The sequence below is a fragment of the Stegodyphus dumicola genome, chromosome 5 (genome assembly GCF_044657685.1).
Source record: "Stegodyphus dumicola isolate Sdum_Otavi_A_Nest chromosome 5, ASM4465768v1".
Classification (NCBI taxonomy): domain Eukaryota; kingdom Metazoa; phylum Arthropoda; class Arachnida; order Araneae; family Eresidae; genus Stegodyphus; species Stegodyphus dumicola.
The window spans coordinates 35,325,814-35,346,614 of NC_140772.1; the positions used below are offsets into that span (position 1 = coordinate 35,325,814).

Here is a 20,801-nt window from a genome sequence, read left to right on the forward strand (position 1 = left end):
TATGAAAAATGTTCAGAGCAAGTTGTACATTTTGACGATCGAAGTTTGAGGGATATAATGTTTTAAAATTTAATCGATGGGCGTATCTTATAATGAAATCTTTTTCAATGCTAACCATTTTCCTCAAGAATGAAAATTTAGGAGAAACTTTCTTGTAAAAATCATTAAAGTGGGGACACACAAAAGTTTTCTCATCATCTCTCAGTTTGGTTTATCCAATTATTTCTGATCGACATTAATAAATGCACAGAATCAAAAAGAAGAAATAAATCCTTTGATTCATTGACTGGATTTTTTATATGTCCAGATGAGAATCTTTTGCTAAGTTTCTGAAACATACTGCGATTTATTCGTTATTATCTGATATAATGCACAAAACAGTAAATCCTGCATCTTCTAATAACTGCAGAACTTTCAAAATGAAACTATGAAGATCCACTGCAGTCATTTTACTCACTGGTACCAATGCAATGATGTCCTTGTAATCTGATAATAAGGAAGAAATCATGAAGGATTGAACATACATTTTCAGCAAAACCAATTAATGCTTTTCCTTTATATGTCACCTTTTTTTCACATGAACTTCATCAACCAATAGATTCACCAGTTTTTCATGTTCCAGTAGTGTTTTAGCTTTACCTTTTACATATCTGCTATTAGCTTCACTACTTGTCTATCCATAAGCTTTAGCAGGCCAAGGAGTTTCCGAAGAGGATAAATGGATGGAAGGCAGGTTAGCTGATTGTCATAAAGGCAACGATAACAAGCAGCTGATTTGATAATATAATGAGTATGCAAATACGAAAATGACACTACTATACCTCCTAGCCATTTTAATTTTATTGGACATCATCATTTGTTCTAAAATAAAATGTTCTGTTCCGTAACTAAGATTCTCAGGTGATTTTTCTTCTATATGTGCTTCCCAGTTATATACTGATAAGTCATAGTTCGGTTTTTTAATGTCTTTAACTACCATCCCTTTGGCATAATTATAAATGCTTTCAAATTCAATCCATAAAGTAAGTTTATTATTTTCATTTAATACATTTTTAAATATTTCCATTCCAACAACTTCATCTCCTGGATAAACTGGTATATCCATATGAAGCAAGCGATACAAAGATTCTTCCATTCCAACAACTTCATCTCCTAGATAAACTGCTATATCCATATGAAGCAAGCGATACAAAGATACTAAGATACTTTTCTCACTTTTAGGATGTGAATGAAAACTGAGCAATAAAATATCAATACCAGCAACAGATTTGTGTTAAATAATATCTGAAGTACTTGAAATATTTAATTTATTCGGTACTATAGAAGAAAAATCCTCAAATGACGCTATTTTGTCCTTCCTCAAAAATTAATTAAAAATATGCTTTTCCATTTTAGTTCTTTTTTCCTCCCTGCTCATCCTCTGATGAGTTGGACGTTCAGATAAATATTTTGAACAACCATAAAAAAGTCTTTCACGCACAACGCTGCGATCACTTGGAATAAAAGTTTTCCTTGGAATTTTTTTGATCCATAAACCCCGTTTTACTGTATCGGTTGGAAATTTGAATACTGATCCATTCATTGGGGCCATCGCAATTGGATTTGCATGCTGGAACTCAATATCGTGCAGGCATGATGAAGACTTAGCTCTACATAGAACTCGATCGTTATTCTTGTTAACAAATAAGTTAACTAGTAATCTCAACTTGAAAATATCCTTAACAACCTTACTTAAATTTAGCAATAAAAAAGACACGAATAATAAAAAACACAGCACGCAATCTAACGTAATAAGAATTCTTCGCTTGCAGTGTCCACACAATGCAGCGCGAAGGGTGAAAGTTCAGACGCCTTACGTGACGTCAAATCACGTGATTCTGCAGCTGACCAGGCCATCTAAATTCTCGAAGGCCACGTTCAAGCTATTTATAAACATTTATAATAGCAATTTCAGAAGAGGAAACGAGCAATATTTGAGCATTCCTCTTTCCGCCTCATGGCAGCCGTCGCGCCATGGAGAGAGGGACTCACCGCTTATGCGACATTGATCGTTGTCTATGATTTGCTAACTCCCAGTCACTCGGGCTGCCCGTCGCAGAGGGACATTACCAGCGTACCTGGGACGTTACCCCCCCGGGCTACTAGAGCAACTCCACTCTAGAACCAACCAGGCCCATGTGCCGGCAATAAATGACCTTTCCTGGGCCTTCAAAGCCACCAGGTTCCAAGAATGTGTACACCCGCGTGGGCAAGACTGCCTAGATACAAATCCTAGTCAGTAGCTTCGCAGAGTTCTCTACATCGACTCCCGGGGTTGTCAGAAGGGGGAAAAGTAGACCGACAATTAAATATCACACAGTGTGGTAAATACAATAGCTACACTGCAAGTTTTTACTTCTGAAACTTCTACTGTTTGCACTTCACTATACTATGACAGGGCCTTGTTAAGAAAATATACAGGGATTTGATACTGGAACTGAAACATTCACATTTAAAGAAAAGGCAATAATTTATTAATACTGTATAGGCGCTCTATCGGAGGCCTATATAGCAGGGACCTTTACTTAAGAAGGATAAGCAGCGGAGAAGCATTTTCTAAGACTACCCTTTAGCATAACCCATACAGGCTAAATTATTCTGAAATCACACAATTGTGTAAGATGTGGAAGATTTTCAATCTCATTTCCAGGTTCTTCAATCCATTCTCTTTCCAGTTTTGCGTTTCTTTTACCGTTAAAGTTAGCATTTAGCATGGGTATTGGTCAACAGTGCCCTTGCTGTTTCATGATTTGATATTCCTTACTGTACAATGAATATTAAATCTCAAAAACTCCACACAGGCAATGAAAATAAGTAGAAATGTGTAGTAGTATATATGTGTAGCGTACACAGGTGTAGGTTTAGGAAAATGTTCTGTAAGTACTTATTTATTTCACTAATAGTTAATGTTAGGTTAAAGCACCTTTCCTGTCGCTCACCTTTTCATCCATGCTTTCCTACTAAAATGTAAATCAGTTAGCCTGAGTTTATTCAGATTGAAGTGAACTTACTTAAGCGAAGGTTTCCGAAGTTGATTTTAGGGCGTGTTATGCCGGATTAAAGGCTATATTTTACCTTGACTTACTAGCGATTTGATTCTGTTGCGTTGAGTGCTTCTAGCCATTAAGCTTGTCCCGCCGGCTTCTATGAGCCAGAGCCTTCTTGCGCGTTTAAATTGTCCTGTGAGCCGTTACGCAAGTTTAATTATATTTTATTTTAAGTTCAACATTACTTGTTTTAAATTAAGCCAAAAGTGTTGGCATATGTAAACCCAAGTGGGGTCGTCTCTAAACTCTTTGTGATCGAATAAAGGGTTATTTATACCCTTCTACTGACGTTATCTGTATAAGATCAAAGGATAATTCCTCTACAGTCTTATTAGAGCTCGTCAGTTTAAGTTGCCAAAGGATACGATACGTTATAGAAGTTTTCGAATACAAAAAGTAAATTCTGCAAAATTGTTTAATAATATTTATTTTACAATTTTTGACTGCAATTTTCTTTAATACTCTTTCATCATTTTCCGATGACATCCGATGTTATCGCTAATTACTTTCATTGGACGAAATTCTTTACTTTTCTAAGTTTATAGACACGAGTAATGAATACTGTGGCCATCGACACATCAAGCACGCCCGCTGCCTTGGTAGCACCTACATTAGAGCCCGCCGAGCAACAACAATTTGTGGTTTTTTGATCTCTGATATATCCTACAAGTTATAATTTGGTATAGAGTACCTTACGTTACTAATTTGGCAATTTTTTATGATATAGATCAACATTTTTATCATCAACATTAAACTAATTTTAATACCCAGAAAATTAGAGGCTTTTAAATTTATTAAACAGAGCTAAAAGTCGAACTTCTCAATTGTAACATTAGTTTATTACTTTCTGTATTAATTGAGTTCTAAACAAAATTCTCAGACTCAGATTTTATAGTTTATTACACTATTTTGTCTCTTTACAGAAAATTCACTTCGTTCCTGTCACACAAAAATATTAAACGTTTCACAGTCAACGTTTACAGTCAACGCTACCAACGTTTCACAGTCATTTTCGCAAACAAAAAGATGAGTTTAATTAAAACCAGTGTTTTTCCATGTGGCAGGCAAAAAATAAAAATAAAAATTTTTCTATTCATATATTGCAGTTTAAAGAAAAAAATTCTTTAAAAAATATTTAAAAATGACCAAAAACATTTTAGAGGACTTAGCATGGCTTGAGGTACTTTTTAATGTAAAATATGCTGAAGATTTACGCATTATTACTTAGGAAGATAAAAATTCTAGTTTTACAACTATGCGTGAAAATAAGCAATAAAGTAATTTTAAGTAAAATTTTTTTTTTGAATAAATAATGTATCTTTACTAGTTGAATAAAAGATTTACTTAAAATACCTATTGTTAACGTAAATGAATTTGTTTCGGTCTTCGTCATCAAAAGACAACAACTTTGCTGTATCTTATATGACATTAATTTATAAGCATTATTTCTTTTAAAGAAAATATATAACTGATACGCAATATCAAACAAACATTTTCCATAAGGTAAAAGCTTTAAAAGAAAACATTCTCTGGCAAAGCAATTTTTCTAAGTTACAAATTAATGTATCTAAAGAATTTATATTTAGGAGAATTATTCTAAACGTGTAGTGTAATAACTTTTGCAGATAGTTATAAAAATTTAAGTTTTATTTGCATTCTTCTTTCAAAATTATTACTTATAAAATTTATTCTCATTATGTATTAATCTTTTCTGCCTTTTAACAAGATTTTTATGATGTATTCCAAACTTTCCGATGAATTTCTCTTGAAAGTTGCTAAGGATATAAAATGAAAAAATCTATGTAAACAAGTCTGTTTTTAGCCTTTCTTTCTTTGAAAAACGATTCTAAATTCGAAACGTGTAAGGGATATTTTTATAGACAGCCTGGCGCTTCGGTCAGACCCACAATGCCTTGCGCGCACCCGAAAAATCGATGAAACCCAATTGTCAACCACCAAGATGGCCGTGGACTTTGTAGCTACATATAAAATTTTAGTTTTGGGAGATAGTAATGTTGGAAAAACTTGTATAGTACACAGATTCTGTGATGAAACTTACTACGATACCTACATCTCTACCATTGGTAAGTTAAATTGAAAAAAAAAATTCATTTCTGCATGAATACGATGTTGGTCCCTCTTTATACTTTGCTCATTAGCATTTTGCAAAGACAAACGTATTTTATGTGCCGTGCTCTTGAAAACCTTAAGCTTCCTCGAAAGAATTATGCTATATTTTTTGAAAATTTAAGAATGGGATTGGTAGTGAAGTCACTGGCGCGAAGACTAATTTTTACGCTGTCGTGTTGTTCTACGTATCTATAAAATTATATGTGCGCTTACAGCCAATGCAAATTTGTTCAAGTGTTTTATCTACTTTTTTGGAAATGCATTCGGAAATATGATGCTTTCGATATTCTTATTATATACTATTCAGCTAACTGCATTTAAAAATGCACAAAAAAGTATTTACAAATTCCTAAACGAAAAATTGCAAAAATATTAATAACTCTTGCATTTAGAACAATGTTATTCATCATTAATTCTTTCCTAAGCCAAAGTTAAATTAATATGTATATAAAGAAGTTTCGGCTCTTAAAGTTAAGCTCACAGGAATAGTCGTTCTGCTCGAAAATGATAAAAATGTTAGAAGATTATAATTATAATAAAACTATTCTTAACAGATGCCTGATTAGTTAACTATTATTATGAAATTTAAAACTATATATGGCAAAATTGCGTACGAAAAAATGTTTTGTTGAAGAATTTTTTGATTTAAGTATACAAAAAATACTTCTATCGTTTCAAAGGAATGGAATAAGTATACAAAAAAAAAAAAAACATTTTCATATAATATGGAATAAGTATACAAAAAACATTTTCATATAATATGGAATAAGTATACAAAAAAACATTTTCATATAATATGGAATAAGTATACAAAAACATTTTCATATAATATGGAATAAGTATACAAAAAACATTTTCATATAATATGGAATAAGTATACAAAAAAACATTTTCATATAATATGGAATAAGTATACAAAAACATTTTCATATAATATGGAATAAGTATACAAAAAACACTTGTATCATTTCAAAGAATTAAGAGAAATGATAGTGTAAAATAGAAAAAGCTGAAGAATTTTGGTATAACGTTAGCTTCTGTGTAACGATTATTTCGTAAATCATAACTGAGAAAAATGTGCATCGTATATAAGTTAAAGTTAATGTGTGACGGAGTGAAAATTATTGTCATATCATAGTGCTGTTAATACAAGGCATAGAATAAATATATAATACATTAAAGGAAATATAAGGTTTTATACATTAAAGGAAAATTTTGTTTAAATATATATCAAAGTGTTATAAATGCATCGAATTTTTATTTGAATCTACGTACAGAATTTGGTTATTAATAAAGAAAAACTCTAAAATGGCAGCGTATACCTTGGGATATTTTCTGTTTGTTATGGAGATAGCTGAGAAACAAAAAGAGAAAAGTGTATTCTTATCCCGATGGGTTATGATTCTGAGAAATATTGCCCAGTTTTAGAGATGGTCACCATCAAAACCCTCAATGTAATTTTTATTGCTTTCATTTGGTTTTTTTTTCTATTTTTTACATCTTATGTTATCATTTATGTATGGTTTAGAGTCGGGACAGAAGTTTAAAAAGAACCAGTTTTGTGAGTAGCAGCTTAAGGTTGTCATTAAACATTCTTCTAAGAATGAGCTAATGTCCATTTATGACTTTAAGATACAAATAAAATTATGGGCGTGAATATGAATACTTTCTTTACAAAGATCACCAAAAATATTATAAGGACTGAATATTTACTATTGAAATTAATAAGTGGATAAAAATTATGATCAGCTGTAAATTCATGAAATAATGTGTAAGTGTTATTTTAATTTCCTAATAGTTATTTTCAATTTTAAACAGCTTTCCTTTATTTTCTTTACAATTCCCTGCCAGAATGAATTTTCAGTAATGACGTTTTATGTAAATGAGGTTGAACCAGTATTTAAAGGGAAGTCTCGGTCACTTCCGCAGAAGAGCTTAGAAGTTCTCAGTAGAGAGTGTTCTGTCTTTTGGGCCACGTCGCTGTTTTAAGCCAAATGTATTCTACGGACATTGTTAGTATTCGTTGGTGAGGTTTATTTAAGGGCCAACTTATTAATTTATTTAAGGGTTTATTTAAGACCGTTGAGGTATATTAAGGGTTAGTTACTTCTGTACAGCTTAGTTTTAGTTAGTTATCATTAATTTATTTTCTTATTTTCTACTTTACGTTAAAGACCAAATGGAGTCTTCTTGTAAGCCCCAGAGGATCCAAATATTCTTGAGTTAAATAAAAGGGTATTTTAACTTTAATCTTTGTACTACATACTATAGCCTTTAGAAATCAGTGAATAGTCGCTATACACTTCTTAAGAATTCTAGTTATTAAGGAGAATCAGGTTAACTAGAGTCTTATAATACTTCGAAAAAAATATCTCACTCCAGAAGTAACATTTTACTGACTTCGTTTTCCTTAACCTTGAATGACGTTTTTAGAATACCCGAGAGCGTAACATTTTACTGGCTTATTAATTTTATTACCCATTTTAGTATACCCGATAGCTTAAGAGATAAACTAATCAATCATTAAGTATATAATACTCAGATATTCCTATTTGAAGGTTGATTTTTTTAATACCATTAACTCCTGTTTCATTCGGGTTCTTGGAATCTTGAATGCTGTGTTATATTTTCGTACAAGCTATTATTCTAATTTACATCTTCATGCATGACCCAAAATGCAACATTTTACTATCTCAGACGATAAGTATTCACTTGATTTAATTAAAAAAACTTTCCTTTTCGCATGTTTTATTTGTATTATATTCTTTAAATCTGTCGTGTTTATTCTTCTTTTGGAGGTGGCTACTTTTATTCTTTCAGTTGCTTTTTCTCATTTAGGATGCCTGACTCAGTGAAATATTACATTGTTATTAAGATGGATCTCTTAATAACCAAGTTATAAAGTAAACATTTTTATATGTAACATCTTCGTATTTTCTCAAATGTTATTCATTTGTAACAACTCATTCTATTTACCAATAGTTATATTATATCTAAATACTATATACATAGAGATGAACATATAAATTTCTTTGGGCAAAATTACTCAGATTATTTTTTAACAAACCTGCAAACTATCTCAGTAATTTCTAAATGCATAGAAAATAATTTATTGCATAAGTTCTATTGCCTTTGTATGAGTTAGGTTTCTTTATTAGCAATTCTTTGAGTAAAATCATTAACTACATTTAACACTGTACCTGAGAATGTTGAATTTTTTTTTATTTCGGATGCCTTTAGCATTTAGCATTTAGGCAAATTTTCCTTTTTCATCTCTTGTACTTTCAATGATCTTTCGTATATTCTTTATTAACATGATTAACTGTATCCAAAATATGAAATTAAAAAGACGGATAGTGACTACGGACGAGAACTTTATCTTTGCAGGCCAGCTCACTGATCACTCAGCTGTCTGCTGCTTTTAAAACAAACCACATCTAAATTGGAATGAGTTAGGCATATTAATAAAAGGTATTGATTGCTATTAATAGAATATAATTTATGTTACTTATACTTCACTGACGATGAATTAATGATAATTAAAATAGTTACATATATTGATAGCGCACGTCAGGAGGATATATGAAAGAGAAACACCTACAAGTTTGTGAAAATATTTTGCAACACGCTGCCTTTTTAATTTTTTCTGCGCCCCGAAGAAGGAAATAATATGTTCATTAAGTTAATTTCAACATGAAAATTTTATCTAGTTTTTCATAATGACAATGTAAAATGTTTGATTTATCTAAATGCAGTGTAAGAACCTTCAAGAAAATCTTTGTTTAATGTTCTAACGCATTAAGTGTTTGTAATTTGATGTTTCCTGCACAGCATATGTACTGAATGGTAAATAAATACAATCTTCTGAATTGCATGGCCAAGTACAGTTAGTGTTTGATATTCCTACATTTACTGAAACCACGTATTTTAATTGTTACTTTTGTCAAAAATTGTATTAGTCATCAAAAATGACGTTGGACATTTTGCATCCCCAACTTCCTTTACTGCATTTAAGCCTTCACTACACATGATAATTACTGATAGCTTATTGTTAAGCTTTCATATACTTATTAATATACATTAGGATCATTTTTCAAAGGTAAGTTGTAAAATAAGGGCATCACATATGGTAGTAATGACTTTCATTTACATAACTGCGTAGCTGTATTTTATTTTAAACTAGCAGCTTCGCTGCCATCCTTCGTCTGGCTTTTAAATGTACCGGAGAATGGCTGAAGGGAGCACCAAACGTTAAATTTAAAAACTGCGTAGAAATTTACTCTGTAGAACAACTTCATAAAAAAAGTTATTATGTATAACAAAATTAGGTACTTTTCCGTTTCGCCGGCGCTAATCTCGCCAAGCAGAATTTATTGGCGACAACATACAGTATACACATAAAAAATATTTAAAAAATTTTAGTTCTAAGAATTCTTTTTTTTAAAGGCATAAACATTTTAATATCGCTTAAAATTTTATAAAAAGCAAATAAATAAAGACAATAAATTTGTAAAAAGACATTAATTTAAGAATTTACTATGCTTTCATGGTTCAATATCCTGATTCGCCGGTTCATATCACGTGACCCCAAGCGATCTCATCTCACGTAAACTACTCTACAAAAATCTAATGCTCTCAGTAATTATCTACATTAATTTCAAGTTAAATCTTAATTTGGAACATACGTTTAAATGCAAGCAATATTTTAATGTGTAGGAATAGCGTACTCAGAAATTATGTAAAACTGCAGTACTTTACTTCGCTAATGCATTCTCATTAGAATTGATGAATTTAACCCTTGCCTTTACCTTTTCTATATTTTCGGCTTCCGGTAAGCGCTGTGATTGCATCCTAATTGACTTAATTACCGAAAATGGCCTTAGACATAAACTGAACTATCTGATAAAAATTCTATGTAATCATATGCCAGTATTGAAAGAAACAATCAATCTGATAAGAAAAAGCTGCGACTTGTTTTGAAAATGAGGCGTAAAAGGTTACCAGCGAGAAAATTCCGTTTGGCATCGGTTGTACCATTATTGGCGACTTTATCGCTTGCGCCTGCAAAACGGGAAAGTACCCAAAATTACAATGAAATAAGTAATATCCCTTAATACAAATATTAATTATCCTAATAAATAAATTAACCAACTTCCCTTTGCAAATTCTTAAGAACTTAAAATGGTATAAAGGAGGTTAAGAACTTTGTTTCCTAAAAAAATCACTCAAAACGTTTCAATATCTTAAAATCAGTCAAATGAGTAATAAATAACATAAAAGAATACAAAAAACAAAAAATTCTCAAAAGCAAAGAATAATTAACGATATTTTATCTTATATTTTCAAGAGAAAAAAATTACAATGAAATAAGCTATATCCCTTAATACAAATATTAATCAAAAATTAAAGTGAAATAAGCAAAAAATAACATGAAAGAAACTCAAAAAACAAAACCTTCCGCGCAGAGTTTTACTCTTCAGAACAACTTTATCAAAAAAAAAAAAAAAAAAAAAAAAAAAAAAAAAAAAAAATCAATAAAAATGTATTATACACTCGTATATAAAAAAAATGACAATGAAATATGCCAATCTCTTAAAAACGGTGACATAAGAAATACGATGAAAAATTGTTGCCAAATCCATATTTCTAAAAGAATGAAACTATTCAAAATGATGCGATTTCATCAAAAATCTATCAACAACAATAAGAGAGGAAAATTGTTGCCAAAATCACATTTTTAAAGATGTGAGATGTGAGAAATGTACTCGGAAGCTTCATTTAAAAAAAATTTTTTTAAATACAGTATATTATTATTTTTCCAAAATTCTTTTTGTAAAAGCAGTCGCAAGGATGAAAGTTTAACGTGTCCGAAAATCAAAGAAAAATAAACTGTACATTTTTAAACATAAACTTTTTTAGAAAAAATCCCGTCGAAAAGGTGTTAAGCTCACTTTGTTAAATAAATTCGTATTTAATCGATTTATTGAAACACGAAATTTATTTTAAGTTCGTAAAATAGCTAAGTGCCTACGTTTCATGACGATGTGAAAATGGAGTGCGTAGAGTAAAATCTCGCGTTTCTATAGCCCATTATGTCTCAAAATGACGCGATTTCGTCACAAAACATAAAATTTAAAAAATTCGAATTCGAATTTCGAAAAAGTCGCTTCGAGGTGCACTGGCTCTTGTCTAGATGCACCTATGTATCAAATTTCGTAGCCGTGGGTCTATTAGCTTACACACACACAGACAGACTCTTTGTTTTATTACATGTAGAGATTGCTTCAATAAAAGCTATTGTTAATTTTTATTTTCAATGAGTATTTTTCGGTTATGGCTGAGAAGGTGTTAAAAATAAATATCTCATAAATTTTTACATATAAAAATAAATATTTCATAGTTTTATGAAATAGTTTCATAAAACTAATCGCAAAATTTTGAATTATGAATGGATTATTTGATATTGCAACCTATAAAGTGGATTACAGTTAGTATTTTTTTTTATTTTACTGAAAGTTAAAAAACTTTTTTTAATGTTTTGACATATGGCATATAGAGAACTACGATATCGGAACACCAGGTATTCTGTACTTATTATTTTGTTTTACTAGTCTACTATGAATTTTCCCTTCTACGGACATTGATTATTCCATTATTTATTAATCCACAAGTATTGTAAATTTTTTATGCAACATCGCAATCTCAGTTTCTCTAAAATTCCATTCATCTTGTATTTGAAATTTAAATTACATGGAAATTCTATGGGACTTTAAAGCAAAAAATTTTAATATTTTTTTCCAAAAGTTGACCCTTATTTTGTAGTATTTAAATTTTTCTAATTTTTCGAGGCTGCCGAGTTTATGACAGTGAAACAAGTTATAAGGTTATTTTCTCCCTCCTTTCTGCGTGCCTTCGTGGTGTAATGGTAGCACACTCGGCGTGTTTTCGAGAGGTCCAGCTTCGAGTCCCGGCTAGAGCATTGCTCATTTTTCGTGTTTCCTACTTCAAAATCCTAATGGATCTATTGGGTTGGCAACTAAGTAATTGCGGATTTTTTTTAGAAAATCAAAGACAATTTTTTCATGGAACTAAATAACTTTATTCTGTAATGTATTGCTCATTTTGATGAATGACCTTTTGCCATCTTTCAGGCAGCATCATAATCCCACGTTCATAAAACTTCTGGTTTTTATTAGCAAAAAACTGAATCAGGTACGATTTGACATCATCATCATTATTGAAATGTTTACCATTCAAGGAGTTTTGTAAAGATCGAAACAAAAAGTAATCAGATGGTGCAAGGTCAGGACTATATGGTGGATGTGGCAAAACATCCCAACCAAGCTCCAATAATTTTTGCCGAGTGACCAAAGATGTGTATGGCCTTGCATTGTCATGATGGAATACAACGCCTTTTCGATTTGTCAATTCGGGCCGCTTTTTTTCAACTGCGTTGTTTAATTTCGTTAGTTGTTCAATGTAGACATCAGAATTGATCATTCGGTTGAGCTCAAAGTAGACAATTCCTTTGTAATCCCACCAAACTGATAACAAAACCTTCTTTTGATGAATATCAGCTTTTGATGTTGTTTGAGTTGGTTCAACTGGCCTGCTCCACGATCTTTTCCGCTTGATATTGTTGTTAACAACCCATTTTTCATCGCCAGTTATCAGGCGTTTTAAAAATGGATAATTTTCATTACGTTTCTTTAGCAAATCGCAGCTGTTAATGCGTCGCGTTAAATGCGTTTCTTTCAGTTCGTGAGGAACCCATGTATCGAGTTTTTGAACATAGCCGAGTTATTTTAAGTGATTTTCAATGCATGTATGTGATACATGAAACTTCTCTGCAATCTCGCGTGTTGTACTGTGACGATCCGAATCGATTATTGCGTTGAGTAGATCGTCATCAACTTCAACTGGACGACCAGAGCGTTTTTCATCTTTGAGTGAAAAATCACCAGAACGAATTTTGGCAAACCAATTTTGACACTGCCGTTCTTTTAAGGCTTCGTCACCATAAACAGCACATAACTTTTTATGAGCTTGCGATGCGTTTTTCCCTTTGCGGTAATAAAAAAGAAAATATGACGAAAATGTTCCTTTTGATTTTCCATTTTTCAACGAACGCCAAACGAAAACTACGCAACCGATCAAAAAACTTTTTTACTGATTGACAGCTGAATTGCCAACTATCAAATAACAAAATGTGTTTTACATTTGTACTACGTCTGCAACCCTAAAAATTCAACTGAAGCCATCTATGAGTGAAATCCGCAATTACTTAGTTGCCAACCCAATATAAAGTTAAGCTAAATTTTATTCATCCGAGACATTAAGTATTCAGCTCACTCAACACCATAGTTTCTCAAACTCCCCCCTCTCCTCTTTCTCTTGGTGTCCTCTTTCCGAAATTCGTTTCCCTCAACGCCCCCTTTAAGCTCGTTGAATACCCCGCCCTAATAATACTTTCGTCGTGTTTGAAATGAAAGATTCAATATACTGTAAACTCTTAAGGCATTTGCATTTGAATTACTTTGAATTATTACCTTAAAAATCTATATGGAAACAGAGTTGTGTCAGTAAAATGCATTTTAAAGCATTTATAATAATGAATCTGAGAAAACAAATTCGAATTTTTAATTGTATGTAGAATATGCATGCTGTTATAATTTTAACCAATTAGCAACTGGGTTCAGCAATAAGACGCCAGTACACCGACTCCTGGGAAATGGGTTGGTTACATGAAGTTTAATTGGTTTTCCCTAAGCGCATGAATGCGAACCAGTTTCTCATAAGATGTCTCGAAAGCATCTCTATTCATACTCTGAGCCCACCAGCGGCCGAGCGGTAAAGACGCTGAACACTGGTAGTTCGGTCCGAGGTTCGAATCCCACGAACGAGCTGGCTGCATGGGCGCTTTCGTGGTTTTCCCCATGTGTAACGTGTATACGAGCAGTTTCCCTTAGAAAGTCCTCCACGAAGGCATCCCTCCCTTTAGGCAGATAGCCCTCGTGTGCTTTGCCATAATTGAATAACCCTTATACTCTGATAACCTTTGTGAGCTTTGCACAATTAAATGAACCATTCCTAAATAATAAAGAAGTCTACGTGCATCCAACTTGGAACAATATGAACGAAGGATCGACTAATATGATTTAATATAATTCTTGCAAAGATGCGTAATTGATGCCTGACAATGAATTATGAAATATTTATACATCGAAGTGAAAGTGTAAGTTTTTGTTTTCATTAAGTATCCGTAGTTAAATTTTCCAAACGTACTTTTATTTCCCACTTGTTTCTCAGTGGTCTATTACTAGCTTCTCAGATCTGTATTGGCCTTCTGGCTCTGTTCAGCGCTCGTGATGGGGAAACTATATTTTACATAGACAGCCGCTGTCATTTAATGCACACAATGTTATGCGATACCAAAAAGTGTCATCTGAATGAAAGGACTGAGTTGAAAACCTGAGTTTGTAGAGATATTAGGATTTTTTTGGAAGCATACAAGATGAAAAATAGCAAACGTCTTCGCCGGGAATCGAACCACGGACCTCTGGAATACCGGCCCAGCGTGCAGAACAACTAGGAAAGTGGGAGAAATACCTTATATACTCCACTTTTTAAAGGGCGACTAGGGTTTTAGGGAACTTAGTCGCCGAATCCTGGGTGCGGAGAATCATCATCCACAACCCTTTTAGTTCGGGCGCCACTTGTAGAGTCATTAGGTTGATTGGAAGCAGAAAAGATGAAAAATATGCAACCACCTTCGCCGGGAATCGAACCACGGACCTCTGGAATACCGGCCCAGCGTGCTTACCGTTACACCACGAAAGCACGCTAGGGAAGTGGGAGAAATACCTTATAAGTTCATTAATAATTAGATTAGTAAAGATAATCATTAAGTTCAATAACACAAGGGAGTAAATAGTAATAAGTTAACATAAGAACTAAATGTAGGCAAATTTAGAGAGTTAATGATTGATGCATGTTAATTAGCAAAAACGATGAAAGCTTAAATAAAAATAAACAAATTTTACACCATAATGAAAGTTAACTGAAAAAAAGCAATAAAATAATTTTTAAGCTCTGGACTATAAATAACTCAGCTTACTATTTTTTATGAGTGAACGAACTACTCTATTTTTATCAACAATTTGAATGATTAATTAATTTTAATCAGTGCTCAATGCATGGTGGGATTTGCAGATTTCTTTGATTTCCTTGGTAAACAAATTCTAAAATAGACTGTACAAGTGGTGCCCGAACTAAAAAGGTAATGGATGATAATAATCACCAAAAGGATTTGGCGATTAGGGCTTCTAATGCCCAGCCGCCCTTTCAAAGGGAGAGAGTACATAAGACATTTTCTCCCTCCTTTCCGCACACCTTCGTGGTATGAGTGGACGCACGCTTTACGGGAGGCCCGACGTTCGAATCTCGGCGAGAGCATTGCACATTTTTCCTATTCCTGCATCGAAAAACCTTATGACTCTATAAAGTGCCGAATATTAAACTTTGCTTCTAAAAATAACGTCTATACCTTCAGTTTTCCTTTCAAGTCTAAAACTTTCAAAATTAAGATAAAAGTAATAATATTATAAGGTATTTCTCCCCCTTTCCTAGCGTCCTTCGTGGCGTAGTGGTTCTGCACGCTGAGCTGGTATTCCAGAGTTCCGTAGTTCGATTCCCGGCGAAGGTGGTTGCTAATTTTTCATCTCTCTGGCTTCCGAAAAATCCTAATGTCTCTACAATATGATTGGATTATTCAATTATGGCAAAGCACACGAGGGCTATCTGCCTATAGGGAGAGATGCCTTCGTGGAGGACTTTCTAACAGAAACTGGCTCGTATACACGTTACACATGGGGAAAACCACGAAAGCGCCCATGCAGCCAGCCCGTTTGCGGGATTCGAACCTCGGACCAAACTACCAGTGTTCAGCGTCTTTACCGCTCGGCCGCTGGTGGGCCCTCTACAATATGAAGCAGTGATTATAACCATTTATTAAATAAATTAATGGAAAAATAAACAATTTAAAAAGAATTTCGAATTTTCACTTAATTTTAAGTATTTTCAAACAAAATTAACCCTTTATTTGTGTCTATTATTTCGAAGGGCTGGTTACATGAAGTTTTAATGGTTTTCCCTAAGTGCATGAATTCGAACCAGTTTCCTTAAGACGTCCGTTAGGACAGTGCGTTTAATGTGACCTTTACTTTGAATGTAAAAGACATCCAAAAATATTTCTTTACTAAAAATGTTTAAATAACAAAAAGGAAACACAATGCTTTTCGTCGTGTCATAAAATTACACCCCGTTTAACAAGAAGGGGTATTACGCGCATAGAAGGTGTTTGTGTTTGGAATAATTAATTTTATTATTTTCAAAGCACTGACACGAAATATCGTTTTTAATTAGTATTTAGACTGCATTTTAAAATACGTATAATAGCTGCATATCAAAGTTTAGTTTTTTACCTCCCGCCAACATATATACATAAATAAGCAAGAGAATGTTTTTGGTCCAGAAACTCGATAGTGATTTTTTAGTGAATAAGCACTAGTTGGGGGTCCCCACAGCACGTTTTTACTATTTTTACAATGATGTCTATCTGTCTGTGTATCTGTACGTATGAGGTGGCTTTTCGGCCACAAAATCTTTTCTATTAAACTTCAAAAAAATCCTATTTTTCGTATGGAAGGTTTCTGAGTTCATAGAAAGAGTTAATTATATTTTGCAAAATTGGACAACCGGAAGTGGTAGTTTACTTGAAGAAGAGCTCTCGTTATGGAACAATTAAATGTATTCGTCTCAATCCTCAACTATGTGTTCGTTTTATTTTTGTGTCGAATCACTTTTCAAATAAAAGGATGCTTACCACCAAAACCTAAAGGCCTAAAGATCTTTTTTCATTAATTTGACTCTAAGTCAAGAAAAGAGCATTAACTTGCGGTTTCGCTGAATTGGAAATAGAGAGGTTCTTATTATTTTTAATATACATAGGCAGAAGAGGTAATCTTTCGATCCCAAAATTTGATAGTAAGTTTTAATGAATAAGAAAGAATTAAAGTTCTCGCCACACATTTTATTATTTTTACAATGATGTCTGTGTATCTATGTTATATCTGTCTGCTATCTATGTTATATGTTATATGTGTGACGATTTTTTCACCCATTATAACTCTTACATGAAACTTCCAAAAATTTCTTTTTTCCGTATGGGAGTTTTCTGCATTTATATAAAGAGTTGATTAAATTTTGGGTAAAGCTCAACAAATGGCAGTGATATTTTACAAGAAGCCGGTATCAGTCTTTAGTGAAAAACTGAATTCAGATACAATCTTCAACTTAAAACTTTTATATCAGTGCGAACAAAATATTAGATTGTAAATAAAATTGTTATAAGATAATCAAAAACTTCTGAAATTCGGTATTTAAACTAGGTATGGGATTGAGAACAACCTATTACATTTTAAGCGTTAAATATGTCCTTAGAATTATGCTAAATGTAATGAAAATAAGCTCATTATGAAGAAGAGCTTTCGATATGGAACAATTAAATGTATTCGCGTCAATCCTCAACTATATGTGTTCGTTTTATTTTTGTGTCGAATCACTTTTCAAATAAAAGGATACTTACCACCAAATGTTATTGCTATGTATTAAAGAAATAATACAGCAAATATAAATAATATAGCGAATATAAAAAGAAATATATAGCAACACTTAACACTCTATCAAAAATTCTAAAAATATGCTGCTGTTAAAAATTTTGTGATTGTTAAGTCATTGATTTGCGAATTCGTAGCACTAAATGACAAAAGGATGTGCTATGATCAGTAAAATATTTTCAGATTAAAGCATGAGAGCTCATGTGTATACGAACACGTATAGTCCCTTTTATCAGAGAATAAAATAATAAAAAAATTAAATAAATAAAAATCTGAAAGCATTTCTGAAGAAACATTTCTGTTTTTACAGAATGCAACAGAATAAAACATTTCTGTTTTTACATTACACCCAAAGGGGCGCTTTTTTAACGTTTTTGAATGTTACCTTTATTGTTTACTAAATATCATGTTATTCGCATTTAAACCATACGATTCATTTCAACAGCAATATCGAAAAATAATTTTAAAATGAGCTTATCTTTAGAATTTCTGATACAGTCGCGCACCCTGGAAATATTTTTTTTTCCTTTTTTTTTTCCCCGTACAGTGTTGTCATTGCTCGCTTTGAAATCGTTGAATTTGTAAATCAAAAATTCGTTTTTTAAAAGTTTTACAAAATATGAAATAGATACTAAAACAAATTCCAAATTTGGACTTCCAGATTTCCATATTCGAGCGGAGGACTACGGTGTTCAAAATTTGATGTCTCTAGGTTTCTTTGTTTTTTTTTCACAATGCGAGAAACATACATACATTCATGTAGATTCTTCATTATTTAATTTCTTTAAATATAATGAAGGGCTCTAATATTTGGTGACAACTATTTAAAAAGTGTACCGACATTTATATTAAACCAACGCAAAATGCCAAAACGAAATTAATAGTCCTTCTATACTAACGGCCCACCAGCGGCCGAGCGGTAAAGACGCTAAACACTGGTAGTTCGGTCCGAGGTTCGAATCCTACGAACGAGCTGGCTCCATGGATGTTTTCTAGGTTTCCCCCGTGTGTAACGTGTATACGAGCCACTTTTACTTAGAATGTCCTCCACGAAGGCATCCCTCCCTTTAGGCAGATAGCCCTCATGTGCTTTGCCATAATTGAATAATCCAATCCAATCCTCCTGGGCTAACGCCCTTTGGCGTAATAAAAATTAGTAGTGTTTGTAACATTGAGCCATAAAGACTATAAAAAAATATTTTTTTACAAACGATATAGAGGAAGAGATAGTTTACTTATCTCGTTGCTATTCCTCAAGTTTCATTTTAACATATATAATTGGTGAGAGGTCATTACATAATTTAGAATCTATGTGATTTAAGCTTAAATTTGTTTCCGAGAAGATTTCTGTTCCAGCTTAAATTTGTAATTCAGTGATACATAACTAGAAGTTTTAATAAATGATGTAGAAGATAATTTTTAAATATGATAAACTGATGTTTCATATACCTCCGAAATTTTAATGTAAATTTTAAAATTGTATCTGTGATTCTGAGTTAAATTTTCTGCCAGGATGGCATGCAAATTCAATCAATGAACTTAAATATATTGTGTGCTACCATTACACCACGAAGGCATGCTGGAAGGAGAGACAAAATACCTTATAATATTATTAATTAAATTATCATTATAAATATCATATTTCATGTTCAAGAAAAATTTCACTAATGATGTAAATGGGCTTTGCGTTTTGAAGCTGACATTTCAAAGTGAAAAAAAGGTAACTGTTATTTTCTATGCCTTTTTTCTATGCCGTATCAAACTCTTGAAAGGATGACTCTACAGTTTTCTTAAAACTGGCAATAATACAAAATGTATGTGAACAAGAAACCGTATAAAACTCATAAAAAGGACGGAAATAAATGAATATTTCAGAAATAACACCAGTAGTTTCCATAAAACAAAATCAACAGATACAGTTACGAAGCTGTTTATAAAGTATAACATATACTTTTGTTATAAAAGAGATAATCCATTTCTCATACACTAAGGATCTACAAATATATAAAAAAATATCTGCAGAAGTATTCGAAGTTTTTGATTGGAAAACTAGTTAAAAAGTAGCTATTAAGTCTTCTTGAAGTTTTTTTTTTTTTTTTTTTTTCTAATGTTGTTAAGTTTCTATCGCAAGATAAAGACTGGAAATATAACTAAATAAATCATAAAAGAAAAGAAACTTCTAATTTCCGAATGAGATGACTTTTCGTGCTTTGATCAATAATGTTATCTGTAGGATAAAATCGAAAACTCTATATTCATAATAATATTAGCTTTAATAATTTAGATATTAATATAATTAATATATACATATTACCCTTAATAATTTGGAATAAAGAAAAGAAAAAAAGACGAAAAACAGACATCGATTCAAATTGTTGAATTGTGTCGACTCAAATTATTGCTTCATAATAAAAGAAAACTACTGTAAATTACATAATTGTGCCCGCTATAAAAAATCTCCTGACAATGGTATGCACAATCAGACAGAATTAATTAGTAATCATCAATTAGTCTAAAATATAATGGTTTAGAAAAAGACATTTTCTGACGAGACAATATTTATATTTTTTATTGTAGTTTTGTTACCTCGGGTGTCGTTATATTTTTATGCTTGTGATATTTATTTTTCGTTTGTATATTTTATCTCATTCATTTGATAGTTATTTATATTTATTATTTGCACGCAAGATCATTTATTATATTTTTTATTTACATTATTATTATTTTTATTTTATTGTTTTAAATATTTTTATGCTTTATTTGTTTTGACTTTGTAGAGTCATTAGGTTATTTTGAGACCGGAGAGAAGAAAAATATGCAACGCCTTGGCCGGGAATCGAACCACGGACCTCTCAATTACGGGCTGAGTGTGCAGATCACCACACCACGAAGGCATGCCAAGAACGCG

General features: G+C 32.2%; 1 protein-coding gene across 1 annotated transcript in view; it reads left to right on the forward strand.

The window, feature by feature from the left end:
* The first annotated feature begins 5,009 nt into the window (after positions 1–5,009).
* The window catches only part of LOC118191422 (ras-related protein Rab-8A-like), a 62,611-nt gene continuing 46,819 nt past the window's right edge, over positions 5,010–20,801 (forward strand). Inside the window, exon 1 of the mRNA XM_035362224.2 lies at positions 5,010–5,170. Coding sequence (XP_035218115.1) covers positions 5,047–5,170 — 124 coding nt within the window. The 5' untranslated portion in view covers positions 5,010–5,046. The remainder of the gene's footprint in view (positions 5,171–20,801) is intronic.